At 39.0% G+C, this 17,023-nt stretch overlaps 1 protein-coding gene and 1 long non-coding RNA gene across 3 annotated transcripts; both read left to right on the top strand.

Annotated features, from left to right (window-relative positions):
- Positions 1-283: 283 nt before the first annotated feature.
- Positions 284-11,511, top strand: LOC117291533. Its single transcript, XR_004519161.1, has 3 exons — positions 284-303; positions 4,928-4,930; positions 10,908-11,511. It is a non-coding gene; the product is annotated as an uncharacterized LOC117291533 (long non-coding RNA).
- LOC117291532 lies at positions 4,529-9,139 on the top strand. Of its 2 annotated transcripts, none has more exons than XM_033773311.1 (4): positions 4,529-4,611; positions 6,100-6,269; positions 6,943-7,136; positions 7,729-9,139. In XM_033773311.1, exons 2-4 carry the CDS (start codon positions 6,120-6,122, stop codon positions 9,017-9,019), a joined length of 1,635 nt encoding a protein of 544 aa, XP_033629202.1. In that variant the 5' UTR covers positions 4,529-4,611; positions 6,100-6,119; the 3' UTR covers positions 9,020-9,139. The 2 variants fall into 2 exon arrangements, with proteins under 2 accessions (XP_033629202.1, XP_033629203.1); XM_033773312.1 differs by lacking the exon at positions 4,529-4,611 and adding an exon at positions 4,618-4,731.
- Positions 11,512-17,023: the final 5,512 nt, after the last annotated feature.

The following is a 17,023-nucleotide window of genomic DNA, read 5'->3' as shown; positions in this document are numbered from 1 at the left end:
CCTAATCTCGTTTCTGCGTTGTGTTTGTTTTGCTGTCCTCTCATAACAACGTTCTTATAAAGAAGTAATTTGGCCAGTCCCAGTGACCTTGTTATGACGAGACTCGACTGTACAAGTAAGAATGAGAGAACGCTAAATGATTTAAGTAAACATTTTCTAATCATGTTGACATATGACTTAATAACCACACATCAGATAAATGGATCAGAGCAGAGGCATCACTAACAGCTTTGACTTATGAGTCCTTGCTCTGTGGTTTAACATACTCAACTCCGACCTTTGTAACACTTTCAAATTTCAAAGGTACTTCAATTAAAAAACCCAGTACAACCAGTTTAGAAATATAATTAGGAGAAAACATGGTGTTTACAGATTCTGAAGGTTTCAACTAGTATATTATACAATGTACCATGTACCAAAATGATGGTACAATTCAGAACACATCGCGCAATTCCAAGAACAAGTGGTCGTGTATTGATCATCTAAAAATATGTTGTTCATAAATAATAAACACTTGTTGACTTTTCAGATGGTTGGTTGTGGACTTTAGATGAGTGGCGAAAGGAGTTATAAATATCAGCTTGAATTTTTTTTTGCCTGAATAATTTGCATTTCTAATGTCATATTTTCGTTTAAACAACAATTTACACACAGATCCTAGCCAAAGATTGGTGGAACAGGCGTCAAACGTCATTCATTGTTTTGCCATGTATTTGCTGCGGCGACACTCAAAAATTAAATGTTGAATAGGCTCGTCCAATATGAAAAGATATTGAACGCTTCGTTTCTAAAATAATTCTATCCCAACTGTTTTCCAAAACAGGCAAGGATGTGTCGTGGGCCCCATGTTGGGTTCTACCGCGATTGGAGTCGGGGGATAAGTAATAATTAGAATCTGTTCAGTGAATATATGTATATATACAAAATTTCAAAAAATATGACAGAACTTGGTAGTGTATGGATAACTAATTAAATGTTGTAAAATTAAACAAATTTTCGAAAAAGGAAGTTTGGTAAGGAAGAATATCTGGGAAGTCACAACTTAATTAATCACAATGCAAAAATCAAGTTTACATTTTGAATGACAAATGATTAAATTATTTATCAGGTGTTTGTTTGGTTTTAAAATTGATTGATTGAAAATTTAATTCAAATAATTTTGAGATTGCTCATTATGTGATTATTTGTTTAAATCTGTACACTCACTGTGTTTTAAGTTTAATTTAAAGTACTCAAGTCAAATTTCACAGTGCATGCTGTGTGTCTCGAATCAAATCGCAGCCAGACCAGAATTTTAGTCTGTGGTTGTTGTGGGGTATTTACTGTTTCAATCCACAAATAATTAAAATACCTACAAAAATACTCATTACAAATACAACAGAACAATAGAATAGAAAACAGACACATGTTCAGAACAGAACATATGATTCATCATGAACCGCATATCAAATGCACATTTAAATGGACGTCACAACCATAATATGACGTGCTAACAAAAGAGCCATAAGGTTAAGTACATACAATGTAGTCATGTACACACAGAGAGCAGTGCAGAGTAGCAATTAATACGTAACCAACGATTGGTCATGCACAAATCGATTGCCAACGTTAAACTGGCCTCTTACGGACATGCCGGACTTTGTGTTCGTTGGACTTTTCTCCACTCCATTTTCTATCTTCCCCGAGTCGTGATACACGACCACATAAATTTATAATAAACTATACACATTCACAGAAAGTTCACAATAATTGTAGGTACAGAATAAAAATATTACCGGAGGAAAATATGTCATAAAATCACCTTGTAGTATATTCCACTTAGAAGAAGCCGGCACATGTCGAGTTTCGCCACGATCACGTATGTTGTAATGCACGCACGCCGGCCGGTGTGAAGCGTCAGGGTGCAAGACTATTCAGTAGTCTGGTACCCCAAAACGTGCTTTTCTTATGCGGATTTCGAAACCGCAATGCTGGCCGAGGAGTTTCCGGTGCCGTCGCGTGACAACAATGGATTAATTGAAAACAAAAGCACAAAGACACAATGGACGAATAAAGTTATTTTTTAAAGTAATAAGTTTAGAAAGTGCGCAGTCAGAAATTAAAAGTGATTGACGGCAGTTGTTAAACCATGTTTTTACTAAACAGGGAAATACTTTTTTTTATAAACTCACGGTAGATTTTCTTTTTCTACCATTCTTAAGTTTCCCAAAGTCCAGCCGTTCCCGCTTCGAAGGAGATAGTTCTGTATGGCATCAAAGAGTGTAGGGGGTGCAAGTTGGATTTTTCAAAATAAAAATAAAATATAAAAAATTAAATTATTTGTGTTTATTTTGTTGTTACTTTATGGACTCTTTGGTACATTTTATTGGATGGAAATCATGCACCGGGGATAAAGAATGGTTTGACCCATAAACATACATCGATGTCTGATTAGCACTGTATTCCAAGCTCTGTGGAAAAAACACAGGCACGGTTGGGATTCGAACCAACAACCTTTGCAAGCAGTGTCTTATTATAACCAGATTGCCCAGATTGATTGTGACTGTGCAGATTCCCAATAAACGCCAGGCTGACACACCAGTAAAGTATCTGCAACTTACATACATCGGTTTAACGCCTAGGCCATTATTATGAATATGAATAGCACAAATCAAGATTCAGTAACTATAATAGACGACAATACTTAAATTCTATAGTTATTTTTAAACTCAGGGGATAGCTGTTTAGGATTGTAACCCCTTTGCAAGTCCTGCAGGCAAGCTACTGGACCACGGTGGTTTTTAAAGTTAGAAAACTGTGCCCAGGAAAGTTTTGACTCCAAAGGTTCCCCCTTTGTATATTCTGGGAATCTTGATTTGAATCCCGGGCTCCGATCCAACCAGAGTATCTCTGTCTCAATAGCGGATTTAGTTTATTTTTAGCCCTACTAACCCGATTTCTGTCCAATTCATAGATGAATTACTTATACAAAATATTGCTTATCAATAATTTCCGCTGAGCAGAAGTGAGCATGCAGCAGGTTTGTTAGTCACAAATTGTACATTATTGTGACGTAGTTTGGCTGGTAACCTTAACTATTCTGGTAAGCAGGGTATTATAAGCAGCTCTATTGAAATTGGGCGGGGAGGTATTTCCTCTCACTTTGGGAGAGGGGGTTAAAAAAACTCCGGACCCGGTGTTCGCTGGCTTATCAAGACACCTTTGTTTCATGAACACCATTTTTAAAGTTGGAGTGACATTGTGCATGCCATGACATTTCATGGCAGGCAAGATTGGACCTACATGCTTGTTTGTCATCGTAGGGGGAAAAATCCATAGAAAATAAAATATTAATATTTACGAAGTTTACTATATCCACATAGCTGGCAGGTCATTGCAGGTCTCCGTGACAATTTAAAAGGTGCCTAATGTATAATCTATAGCCAATCGTGAATATTATGCCATATTATTGTTTCAAACTATACCATGTTGTGCAGGCAAGATACGACACTTTGAGACTTGTCATAAAAATCCACAAAAGTGTAAGTTAGAACAAACCATCAAACCATTATAATGTTCTCAGTAGTAGGAATAGCCATCATGACGACAACTGGCCCTACTCATCTTAACGGGTCATCCCTAGCCATAGCCAGCCGGCCACCATTCCAAATTTCATGAGGCTTCTATAAGCACATACATTTGGTGAGCATGAAATTTCTTCAGTGACAAAACTTACAGGATTTGGTTGGTAATCCGGTTTTCATCAAGGCAACAATTTCTTGCTAAGCAAATTGTTGTGCTTAAGGAGGAGCTCTATGAAATTGGGCCCTCGGGTGACCCAGTCCGGTGCGTCCTGGGATTTATCCTTCGACCCATCTCATCTGCCAGTTTGTGAAGACGCCGTTCACCATGTCATTAAGAAGGGGGGAAAATGGCTTAGAAAGGAATATCCGATAACTCGCCAACTGTTAGTATTAAGTGCCCGAGACGCGGAACGAATCTTGCTACAGAAAAAAAAAAGTTTCTTAGGCTACAAGCGGGGGCGGGGACATGAGGGCATACACATGGAAAGTTCATTTTGGGAGCTCGGAGGAAACAGCGGTTTCATTGTTAATTCTTGCTCATTTTTTGTTTATAGACATGCTATTCAGATATCTTTCAAAGTGACTGTTATATCAAACACTCCTCCACGTTTTCTTCGGTCCACACTCGACTTATAATCACTCTTGAATGTTCCGATTCCCGTGCAAGTTTTGGGTCAATCAAAAGCAGCTCTAGTATTTCCCCGCCTAACATAATTATCTCAATTTCGTCACAGATCATTCGGACTCAAAGACTATAATAGTTTGGGTAAATAACATGCCGAAATAATTAACAAACAAACCAAAAAGTGGGGGTAGGCCTACGTCATGAAATAGAAATCCCAGAAAGAAAGATGACATTAGGTAAAGTAAAAGCATCAGTGAGATTGGCCTAAACACCTTGAGTCAACTTCAGGCGTTTTCATCAGGCAGCAATCTGTAACCCACCAATAGAGGGCGCGCCACTTCCAGCGTGGACCACCAAAATCACGACGACGCTGAACGTTCTTCGAACTCGAACACAGACCTAACTTGTGTACGTACGCATACGGTGAGTTTCTGTTGTGATAATTTACTTGCAGATAGATGCATAAATAGGGCAAATGAATGGATATTTTGAGTTATCAAGATTAATCCGCGAATTTAATTGGGATCATTCCTGTTATCATGGGTGAGTTTATTCGTTTAAATTAAGTGGAGGAAAACATTGTGACTTGACTTTTGCTCGTCCTTGCATTTGGATTTTGGCAGATGATACAGAACATGATCATATGCAATTGCAAAAACATTTTGACCAAACGGGGTCATGAGGTTAGCCGTTGCAGTGAAACGGGGACCGAATACCAAAACAGGGTTAACTGTAGAAGAAGGTGTACTCTACTTACTGTCAGTCACTTAACCATAATGCTGACAAGTGATATATAATTTAGTGATAGACTTTTGAGAGTCCTGGTCATGAGACTTCTTTTGAGTGAGCAAGAATACCAATTTCATTACCAACCAGTAATTCATTGCTTTGTCCTTTCAAAGTTTCACTTCAGAATGTTCAGATGGGACAAAAAAGGCTGGGGTATTTTGTTAGAGTTAGAGCAAGCAGAGCACAATTTCATGGCTCTGCTTACGGATAACATTCCGTATGGCGCCACCACTTTTTCACAAAAAAGGATACCTCATTGAGGTAAATTAGATACTATATTATTTCATATCGAATGAAAAAGTGGTGGCGCCATACGGAAACTTTTCCCTGCTTACCATTACGTCAAGCGTGATCACGGGTGAGGAGGATTTTTGCTTGTACGCGTGTGCGTACTAGACGTTTGACTCTCTTGACCTGCTTACGGCATTGCTACACTAACACAGCTAGTGTAGAAACTGGGCGCTCACCAAGCGAAGAATGATGACCGCAAGTGCAAAATTTGGCGGTAGACAGAGCCATGAAATTGGGCCCTAATGTTATTAAAGTGGTAGACTGTACTCCTATGAATTGATGAATGTGATATTCTACACATGTTCTAGTACGGTACAGGACTCCATCCAATCATTTAGGCTTGCAGCCCTTCCGGAGATCTGGGTAATGGGTCCGCAAGTGTACTACAGATTTCTCTAGTTTCTCCCTCCAATGTACAGTGTGTATAATGTTCATTTTGTCTTGTCCTACACTTTTATTGCACCACTGGTCACGGCGTCATGCACAGCACATCATCCCAGTTTAGCTTTTACCAGCTGTAAAGGGATTACTTCTTAAAGTATCAAGTGTCAAGTACTAGCCCTAGCATTTGTAACTTGTAGTCGTAACCTATTAATAAGATAACAAAATAAAGAATTTTAAGATCAGTATTGGTAAAGTAGTGGGCAGAAATAAACCCAGAACATCATGGAACAGGTTTAAATCATGGAAGAGTATTTCTGGTTCATGCGACATCAGCAAGCACTTGGTTAATAGAGGTGAATCAAAAGTGAAAATTGGATGGGGGACATGAACAATTAGTTACATAGTTTTTAAAATAGTTGAATTGTATCTCTTTTGTTTCTACCCTAGATTGACACTGATCATCAGTCATGTCTGCCAAACACTGCTCGGTGCCTCACTGTGTCTCAAATAGAAAGCGATCTGCGGCTAACATCAGCTTTCATATGTTCCCTAAAGATGAGGATCTACGAGAGGAATGGGTCCTGAAAATCAAGAGCAATGAGGGATCGAGTTATAAGGTGAGGTGACTCCCACCTACATGTACCCAATGATTGAGTCCTAATCAGCACTGATCACTATCTTGTGTCTGAGACCAGTCTCACCAAATCACTCATCTTGTGGTGAGTCTGAGACCAGTCTCACCAAATCACTCATCTTGTGGCGAGTCTGAGACCAGTCTCACCAAATCACTCATCTTGTGGTGAGTCTGAGACCAGTCTCACCAAATCACTCATCTTGTGGTGAGTCTGAGACCAGTCACACCAAATCACTCATCTTGTGGTGAGTCTGAGACCAGTCTCACCCCAATCAGAGCACCGCAACTCAAGCTCTGACCTATGCAAGGGAGTGTGGGTTGGGGAGTCGTGACACTTGTGTCCTTAAAAGCAAGACACATAACCACTGCTTCGTCCTTCGGATGGGACGCAAAGCTGTAGGTCCCGTGTGTTGTTATAACAATTATCAACGCACGTTAAAGACCCCAGTACACACTTATCACAAAGCGAAGGGTTCACCCCGGTGTGTCTGGCAGTGCGACTATCTTCAGTTATGAAGTCTGCACTAGAATGGAAGAAGAAGAAGAAGATTCAGTTCTGTGAAGCAGTTTAAGTTCCACTTTGACTCTAGAAACTTCAAACTGACAAAATCTGAGAAGCATCTGGTCTTAACTCTGTTGATTATTTCGTTAAACAGGAGATATCAGAAACCGGCTTTGTATGCTCTAAGCACTTCAAGAAGGAAGATTTTGCCTGGAGTGCTGCCGGGACGAGGAAAAGGCTGAAACGAGGAACAGTTCCATCCAAGTTCCCCTGGCAGAACAAACAAAAAGCTGCGGCTGTCGCTGGCAATATCACACAAATATCATCAGTCGCTAGCAACGGATTAAGGTATTGATTTTTAGTTTCAGACCAGCTCTAAGCCTTGGTGCAAGATGCAGACATTTTTATTTTCTTAAGGAAGTGTAGTAGTTCATTCTTGGGAATCAATGAAAAACCCTCTCCCGTAGTTTGTTTCCAAGATGCAAAGTATTTTGATCAGTATGCTCTGACCGTCTTCAGGAAAAGGCGTTGAGTGGTAAACCCTACTCGAAAGAGACTTACACATAGTGCTACCCCAAACATTTGCTCGGCCCCAGCGGCCAGTCTATCCAGGACCGCTGAGATGGGCTAATCGCTTGAACAGATTCTTGTTCAGGAAGTACGTCATGTATGCAGTGCATAGAAATATTGTCCAGTTCAGAGTGTGATGCATAATGGGACTGCGCATTATTAAACCAATGACAGTGCATGATACGTTTGCCCATTCCAGCGCCTTTGGTTAAAGCAAGGCGCTGGGGACGAGCGAACCCCAAACATCACCCAGTAAGAGTCCAGGTAACGCCTCTCATCAGAACCACACAATTCTGTTCCTTGCATTTACATGTATGAACCATAATTATAAAGAAAGTATTTGTATTTTTTGAATATTCTTCTGTTACAGAAATGGTGCTACTGCCACAGAACCTCAGAGCATCACAAGAGAGAGGGAAGAGTTACAGAACAATACAAAAGAGAGGGTAGAGTTACAGATTAATAAAAAGGAGATGGTAGAGGCTCAGAACAGTACAACGGATTGGGTGGAGGTCCATAACAATACAAAGGAGTGGGTACAAGCACATATCAATGCAAAGGAGAGGTTAGAAGCAGAGAGCAATGTAAGGGACAGGGAACAAGTGCTTGCTCTTCAGGACAGAGTCGTAAAACTCCAAGCCAAAATTGAAAGAAAGGACAGAGATTTTTCAAGGAAGTTTACCGAGTGCGAGCTCCTGACACAACGGTTGTCCGTCGAACGCTTCGGACTGAACCGATTCTGCCGAAACGATGCTATGATTCAATTCTACACGGGGTTTCCAAGCTATACTCAGTTTATCGCGTTCTTCCTAAGCGTCAAGCCGAGTGATGACAAAGAGTCTGCGTACCATACCATATTACACAGCAGCCCCGTTTCGGGTCCCATGAAGGATTTGCAGCTAGTGGATGAACTTTTCATGTTTATGTGTTGCCTTCATGCAGGCTTACTGCTAGAGGATCTCGCAGACCGTTTCAATATAAACATATCTCTGGTGCATCGAACCATAGTAACATGGTGCAACTATCTGTACCTTCTCCTGTCTCAGTTGCCGGTCTGGCTGAGTCGAGAAGCAATGTCGGCCTCAACGCCAGTCTGTTTTAAAGAGCTCCACCCGAACACGAGAGTAATAATCGACTTCACAGAGTTGAAAGCAGAAACTCCTGAACTGTTGAATCCAGAAATTGGCAGTGTGAGTAAATCCTGGTGTGGGATATCAACGCTTAGAGGTCTGTTGGGTCTTGCTCCCAGCGGTGCCGTCGTCTTTCTTTCAGAGCTGTACGTTGGACCGGTGTCGGACGCACATGTACTAACAGAGAGTGGGATCTTGAAACTGCTAGACCACGGCGACAGCGTTATGGCTAACGTAGGAGACGGTGAAATATCTCAGTTAATAGAAGCTGACAATGCTACTCTAACGGAACCACTGTTCTGTGGAAATACTGAAAACGATTTACCACCGAGAGAAGAGACGGACGATACACGACAGGACTTTGAGGAGATGGACTTTGCTCTCCGACAGTACCTTAAGAACATCATCTGGGAGGTTAAGAGGAGCCGTTTATTCGGCGGCGTAATTCCATGCAATCTGTCTGGTCACATTCAACAACTTTGGACAGTCAATTGTTTGCTTTGCAATTTCAGAGAGCCTGTGGTTATATGAGTTTGCGAGATAAATCTAGAGACATGGGAAGTGGGTGCAGGGATCGATTTCATAAAGCTGGTTAGCAGAAAACATTGCTTGACAAATTTATTGCTAAGCAAAAATTGAGTGGGGCACCAGTCACAACAAGGTTAACTTAATGTAATTTTGGCTGGAGCTTGTTTCTGTTAAGCAATAATTTTTCTTTGCTTAGCAAGTTTTTGTGCTTATAGGCTTTATGAAATTTGACCCAGTTGAAGAGGAAAGGGTGCAAGTGGGGGAGGGGAAAATGGGTGCTTGTTTAGATGGCTTTACAGTCAATCTGTTTGGAAATTGTTAATTAATGTAAACCAATGCAATGCCAACTTTCGTATTTTTTCTTAAAGCCCAGAAAGTAGCTAAGCTCAACAAAATTATTACACCTACATGTACACGTACCATAATAATGTTACCAGCCAAAATATCAATTGCAGTATGTACTGTTCGTGACAGGTATTCTGCTTATGATTGATTAATATCAAATTTGTCAGCAATAGTTAAAATTTTACTTTTCAGGCTAATGTTACCAGCCAACATACCATATCGGACATACAGCCTATGACTGGTTTCCTGCTTCTTCTCGTTTAGCAGCAATTTTTTGTAAGCAGTATTTTCTGCTCATGCAGTACTATTAAATTGGGCCCTTATCATTTGTGACCCCTGCAAAACGCGAAGACAAATGTCAGTCATTTTAGATGCACTTAATGAATACATTCTCACCGATTACAATTTTCTGGGTTTTTTTTTTAAGTTAAAATTTGTCAAGATTAAATGAAATAAAAGTAACCCAGCATAAAGAAAAGAATTCTTTTGTCATACTGTTCTTTGCTTTTAATTCATCCAATTTAAACATAATTGTAACATATTTTGTTTTTGATGTTGTTATAACTACATGCATTATTACTTTGTTAATTGCTTAAATACAATGAATCTATCTCTATACGAAACATTGCAGATATTTTTTAGCTTAAATCTTAAACAACTACGTTAACCATACGCCCATCATTTAAACCTGTATACAATTTATACAATAATCCAACAAAAAAATGGGGAAAAAAGCCATAAGCAAAATCTTTGATATCAAATTTATAATTTTCTGCAGATAATACAAACAATCCTGGTGAGACAACTGAAACTGCAAATCCAACAAGGTTATTTTTAAAGCAAGCTCAATTTTTAAAGCGTACAAAATTATTATAAAAAAAAAAGAAAAAGACAATCTCTTCAGCTATATTACTGTTGAAAAAATCCATACAGTCAAAACACAGTAAAATACATGTACACACTCATTAAACATGAATTAACTTTTTAAATCTTCGTCGAATATTTACTTCGAATTAATATTTTGTTTGTACAATATGAAAATTTGTAAGCTCATTAATAGTTAACTTCCGACAATTTTTAAATTCTGCTCTCAAACTACGCTTAATTTAACTGTCAATAATCCAAGGCTGGCTCTTTATTTATGTGCAATAACTCGAACAAGTAGCTATGTACCCCAAACAGAAACAAAGAAAAAAGTTATTGAATTGTACAAAGTAAAATTGAGGTCACAAAACACTTCCGAGTTTCGAATCGAACCCATTTTAAGACTGGATCCTTTATCCACAAAACTGATTTACAAACCTACCTACCAAACCTACTTCTGGGCACATACTCTTTGGGTTAAAGCCTTGACAGGCCCTATCCTTCTTTCTAGTTCAATAATAAGAGCAAGGCATTGGATTCCATTATGTAGGGCACCTCTTCTACGGGAACATTGCACAGGGTAACAAGACAATGACCAGGGGCATGAAGACCTCTGTTGCCCCCAGATAGTGTACGTACATATGTATAGAATTTCTGGCTGTACTAATGTGACCCACTTTAGGAAAACAGTTTTCAATTTCAAAGAAGGAAAACAGTTTCCAATTTCAAAGAGAGATTTACCTATTGACTCCTTGCACGCACGCCACACGTGGCACACAACGCTCACCATTTTGGTGTTCAGTACGTTTACGTATAAACGCTGCATCGCCTAAAATGTGCACTTCACTGTATAACGCAGTTACATTGCCCACCAGTATGGCGGTTCCAAGATTATTCTGATGATGACGTCGGGTGAATTGGGTCAATACGTTGAGTGCCAAATTTTGGCGGTACAATTGCCTAGTTCCCAATGATAAAACTCTAGTTAAGAGAGCGCAATCCAACCTCCAGAGACATACACAGGTTCCAGGTAAAGTAACCCATTTTGGGCTAAAGTACCCAATTCTGGGTGTGGTATCCCGGTCTGGATAAAGCCCTGTGTAAAGGGAAATAGCCCTGTACATGTAACCCATTTCTGAGTTTAGGAACCAAGTTTTGGCTAGAGTAGTTGGGGTAAAATAGACATTTCTTCACAGTTTCTGGGCCCACCTAGTCTTGAAGTCAAGACAGTAATTGTTAAGCGCGGTGTGTAGTTACAGCGCGGTGTGTAGTTACAGCGCGGTATAGCTACGGGGACGATACACACACCCTCGATCCCAGTATGTGTGTGCGGGTCAATGCAAGCGCTACCTACGACCGTTGCATGTGTTTAATCACACTGTGACTGTTGCATGAACGGCAGACAAATAGGCAGCGCCTAACGACTTGTCATCAAGTCTAGGGCCCGCCATACAACTCAACTACCCTCTACGCGCACTCTCTCTACCTTTGCAGTTACCTTAGATTGAACAACATACTGCACAGTACATAAAACAATACATCATACATATTATATAAATACATGTTAATCAACTTTACAGAATAATTTGGGGTTGAACAAAAAAAGAGAAAACTTTACAGACGTATTAACATTGGCCAACGTAAAAACAAAAGCCCCAAAAGTTGAAAGCAAAACTAACAATGACAAAAAACAAACTCTTTAAACATGTGTTCTAATTATCACTTTGATATTATACATATTTCAAGGTAACTAGAGTCAATTTAACAAGACCTCCATGATGACAGCACTGGGTCAACTCACAAAGGCCTAAGACTTATCTTAAAGTGTGAATTAATCTTGTATAAGTGTTTTATCTAGTGTCGTCATATACTGGATCTGTGTAAAAACAAACGGTTTTGTGTACTTCCGTGATAGTTATATCGAGAAATTATACTTTTTAAATTTGGTTCCCTCCAAGATCAATGTTTTTCACTAACACAATGACACATGGGTTAACCTACACTTTACTCGTGAATAGCTTAACACTTGGTGTATTCTACAGCAAAATTGACATGCAATTTGAATTAAAAACAAAACAAAAACACAGCCTCCCTCCAAAAAAAACACACAATAGATGGATTGCACATATGTCATCGACCGCCATGTTTGATGATAAACAATAGAAAAGTGTCGCGTGTACATGCTGTGCACAACTCTCAGCCAGTGAAAGGATTTCACTCTTGCACGTTTCATCAAAGATGGTGGTCAATGACGTCACGTGCAATCCATCTATACAAGAAATCTATTTTGATTCGCATCACACATGTACCTAACATAGTCATGTAACAATTCACACCACTAAATCTCCCCTTTCCATTTCAACAAGTACAATTGCATAGCAAACTACTTTCAAACTGGCCTCAAAACATTGAATATAAAATACATACATACACAATCGCTGCAATAGTTTATTTGACTTTGAATAAAAAATAACCGCTCCATCTAATGACACTTATCTCTGCTTAGAAACGCTGCAAACCGCTTTACATTAAACAAATCCTTCGCTGGTATTTTTTGAAATTGATTATTTTTAAAAGAAGCAATCCATTACATGCTAGTACAGCTTACAGGTTCATTGTCATCCAAACTACCTCAGTTGGGGCTATGCACATACCATGATTGGAATTGTCGTGGCCGAGTGGTTAAGAGCACCAAAATCAAACTCTGGTGTTTCTTATCAGCAGAGTGTGGGTTTGAGCCCCAGTCATGACACTGTCAGGACGTTAAGCTGTTGGTTTCCTGTGTTGTTAACGCTCATAAAAGAACCCATTGCACTTATCGAAAAGAGAAAGAGAAGGGGTCGCCCCGGTGTTTCTGGCTGTGATTGCTGTATGGGTCTCAGAATTCATAAGCTAGCGCCTTGAGTACCTTGCTGGTAGATACATGCACTAATGATACTATTATCTCCCCATCGGGATATTGATGGTTCCCAGTCGAGAAAAAATTTGTATTCAACACCTCATGGTTGATATGAACAAATCTACACCAATCAAGGTATAGCATCACCCCTTATCTCCATTCAGGTCCTCAATTGAGATACATTTGCATGACAATTACGCCTGCACTTTTTAAATATTTAATACTTATTATTTTTAGTGTACAAATTAACAACATGGTCACAGCTATATACAAGACAGACTGCCGTTTCATCAATTTCTTTTTTCACTTTAAACCTGGAAGAATTCTTTTAACCGTAAAATATTTCAACTGTAATTAGTTAGCACCTCAAACTCTAAGCATGTTTACCCCAAGCTTACTACGTCCAACCTATGTCCATTCATCAATCATAAACCTGCTAAAAAGATTTAATGGCTAAGTAAATATAAAAGCAGGGAACCATAACTGTTAAATATCGGCTGATCACCAGTTTCTACCAAGCAAGTGTTCAGCGAACTAAACGAGTTTGAAACCTGGGGTCGATTTCAAAAAGAGTTAGGACTTAGGACTAGTCCTAGGAGATATTAAAAACTTGAAGACTCTGGACACTATTGGTAATTGTCAAAGACCAGTCGTCTCACTTGGTGTATCTCAACATATCAAAAAAAATAACAAACCTGTGAAAATTTGAGCTCAACTGGTGGGCAAAGTTGCGAGATAACTATGAAAGAAAAAACATGCTTGTCACACGAAGTTGTGTTCTTTCAGGTGCTCGATTTAGGTCTCTAAATCAAATTCGCGGAAAATTACTTCTTTCTCAAAAACTACGTTACTTCAGAGGGAGCTATTCCTCACATTGTTTTATACATACTATCAACATCTCCCACTTACTCATTACCAAGTACGGTTTTATGCCAACAATTAATTTGAGTATTTACCAATAGTGTCCACTGCCTTTAAGAAGGCTAGTCCTAAGTTAGGACGAGTAACTCGTCCTAACTCAACATAAGACTAGTCTTAACTCTTTGTGAAATCCACCACCCCTGGCTCCCGTACGGAGAACAATAACTCAATAAATACAAAATAATTACAATCCATAGCAAGAAATCTTCCATTAAAGCAATCCCCAAGCATTTTTGTAAAACCCTAGAAAATATTTTCCAGTGGTTTCCTCGACTGTTCCCTAAGCTCTTAAAGAGACCCCAGACTAAAAAACCTTTAAAAAACTTCCAAGTTATTGAATACTAACAAAAATGAACACACACATACAGGGGTGGATTTCACAAAGGTAGTCCTAACTTAGGACTAGTCCTAGGCAATGCTAAGAGATAAGACCAGTCCTAAGTTAGGACCAGTAACTCATCCTAACTTAGGACCAGTCCTATCTCTTAGCATTGCCTAGGACTAGTCCTAAGTTAGGACTACCTTTGTGAAATCCACCCCAGGATGCCGCTTGAGCATTGTGCAATGATTCTTGTGAAAACAAAGGGCCTCTCAAGAACAAACAGGGAATATTGAGAGTAATTCAGCATTATTGAAGTGAGTTAACGATAACTATTTGAAATCAATGACAAACTGAACAGCTTTCTCATGGTGTGTCAAAAAACACCATTATAAGCCTAGACTTCTCACAGTCTTTCACAAGTGTATTTCCGCAGGCTGGTGAATGCAAAGCAAACTGGAAATAAACAAATTCAAGGCAAAGGGCTGCCTCAAGTTTAACTATGCTGTGTTTGGACTCGTTGAGTTCTGGATGAGGTACTTACATGTAGGTTCAATTTGCATTAATGAAACTTCAATTTAATTTATTTCATGGCCGTTATTGCAATCTTGGAGGTCAATGCAATCAACTATGGGACCACTACACATGGAATTATTTCCAAACTTTAAGAGATAAATAACTTCAATTTTCATAATTGTTATTACATAAAGTAAGTGCTTATAAACCCCCATATCTATCCTAACAAATACTGTATTTCTCTAGTATATCTCACACAAGCTGAAAAGGCACATGTAAATCTTTGTTTTATGTCCTTCTAGATGTGTACATCTACATCAGTGTAAAAAAAGTGCTGCATGCTGTAAACGCATCATTATATTCCGTTGTTTTTGACTGTAAAAGCAGCAGCACTTCACAGAATGTACGTGCACATGTACTTTGGTATAGTTAAAATTCAAAGACGGACGTTGTTAATTGAACAATTTCCTACAAATGACCTAATTATTATTATCTTGACAAAGTTTCATTTCATTTTTGTCTTTCTTTACATATATTGAAAATTATCTTTACAAGATTTTCTATCGTGCTACTGTAAACTTCTCTTGGGTATAATTAGAAAATTTAAAATGCAAAACTTCTGCATGATTTTTGTTTTTCTTTGAATCCTGCATTTCACAGGCACACTGCCAAAATAGACTGATCCATTAGGCTCCCCCCCCCCCCCACGGCGCACGTGTGAGCAAGAACATGTAAGCCTCTCTGCCGCGCGCGCCAAGCATACGCGCACTCATGTCAAACTATATTTTGTCAGACTTTTGGTGGCGCAATGGGTTGTGATTGGTCAAAACGCAATGGGCAGAGCTTAATGGATCGGTCTATTCAACACAATCTGACAACAAATGTGTGTGGACTATTCTCAGTTATGTGTCTGTTACAAATGTAAAATATTTCACAACCACCATTAATGTTGTTTTCTTGTTACATAATTACGAATTCGAAACCTCATCAAGTTTTCATAACTGTACATCAATTTCAATGGCGAACTGTGATTCACACACTTCATTTTGTTAAATCAAATTTTGACAGCAACATTTATAGAGCTGAAGAATTGTTCTTAATTCTTCACAGTAAAGATCCTAGCTCATTGGAACATAATCCTGGCCAGTCTTTCGGCAAAAAAATTTACACAGCTACCACGTACCATTTTGTAGCTCTGAGCTGAAAAAGTTTCTCTAAACCAAGCAATCTGCTTTTAATTTATCTCGATTAGGGTAGTTTTCATACTCCCTCTCACAATTCAGGCTTAACAGTTCATTGGCGCCATCCACAAATTCTACTGCATCAAAAATAACATATCTTTTCAAAGTAGTGTATTTTTCACAAATGAAAGACCAAATACGTAGAGCACCGGAAATGAATAATCGATATAAAAGTTTAGTACACTGATACACCACTCAGCAACCTTATTTGCAGGGTCAAGTTTAATCTGAGGTCATTCTACTCTATCACTGATAAAATATTATTTGTATATTGGAAGTTCTTAAAAACAATAAGTGAATCCTATTAGAAAAAATGCTACACTCTGATAAATTCTTAATATTTATAACTCCAACATTATTGATAACATGTTCAAATAATATTGAAAAAGATGTACATTCTAGGCGCCGCAATCCAGGAGGCTTTTGGAAATTTAAAAAAAATTCTTATTTTAGACTACAGCCGTGATGCCATTGAATTTTTTCGATTCCACACGAAAAGTTACTGTGACTGGCTTTAGTGTCATTCTACCGTCCGTTCCCACCTGGACTAATATTCTGCAAAGTTTGCATAGCATGTTACAGCATGGTTGCAGTAGGTTTACAGCGCGACGCTGTTCCCCATTGGACTTTTTGGCAGCCCTTTTAAGTTACGGTGGCTGCATGGAAGTCTTCAGCGACCTCTTTTGGACTGTAAGTTTTACATCACGACCGTGTTTGACAGGGAGGACAGTTTACCATGCGTCCCCATCATGCCCATTGAATTTAATTTTGTCATTCTACAGAAAAGTTGCGGTACTTTGACAAAAAGTCTCATGGGAACACGGCTAAAGACTGATTTAGAGATTGGCTGGTGAGGATACCGCAGTGTAAGCAAAATGGATGTTGGGAGGCCGGGGGTTTGG

The sequence above is a fragment of the Asterias rubens genome, chromosome 6 (genome assembly GCF_902459465.1).
Source record: "Asterias rubens chromosome 6, eAstRub1.3, whole genome shotgun sequence".
In the NCBI taxonomy this organism is placed as follows: Eukaryota; Metazoa; Echinodermata; class Asteroidea; order Forcipulatida; family Asteriidae; genus Asterias; species Asterias rubens.
The sequence above is the reverse complement of the archived record's forward strand: the minus strand, read 5'-3'. Positions and strand labels throughout refer to the sequence as shown.

What these genes read in the sequence shown, in the direction of transcription:
- LOC117291532 (XM_033773311.1), top strand. Translation starts at nt 6,120, where the DNA reads ATGTCTGCCAAACACTGCTCGGTGCCTCACTGTGTCTCAAATAGAAAG. An exon ending in ATGAGGGATCGAGTTATAAG is followed by an intron (nt 6,270 to 6,942) that starts GTGAGGTGACTC and finishes TTCGTTAAACAG; the next exon opens with GAGATATCAGAAACCGGCTT. An exon ending in GTCGCTAGCAACGGATTAAG is followed by an intron (nt 7,137 to 7,728) that starts GTATTGATTTTT and finishes CTTCTGTTACAG; the next exon opens with AAATGGTGCTACTGCCACAG.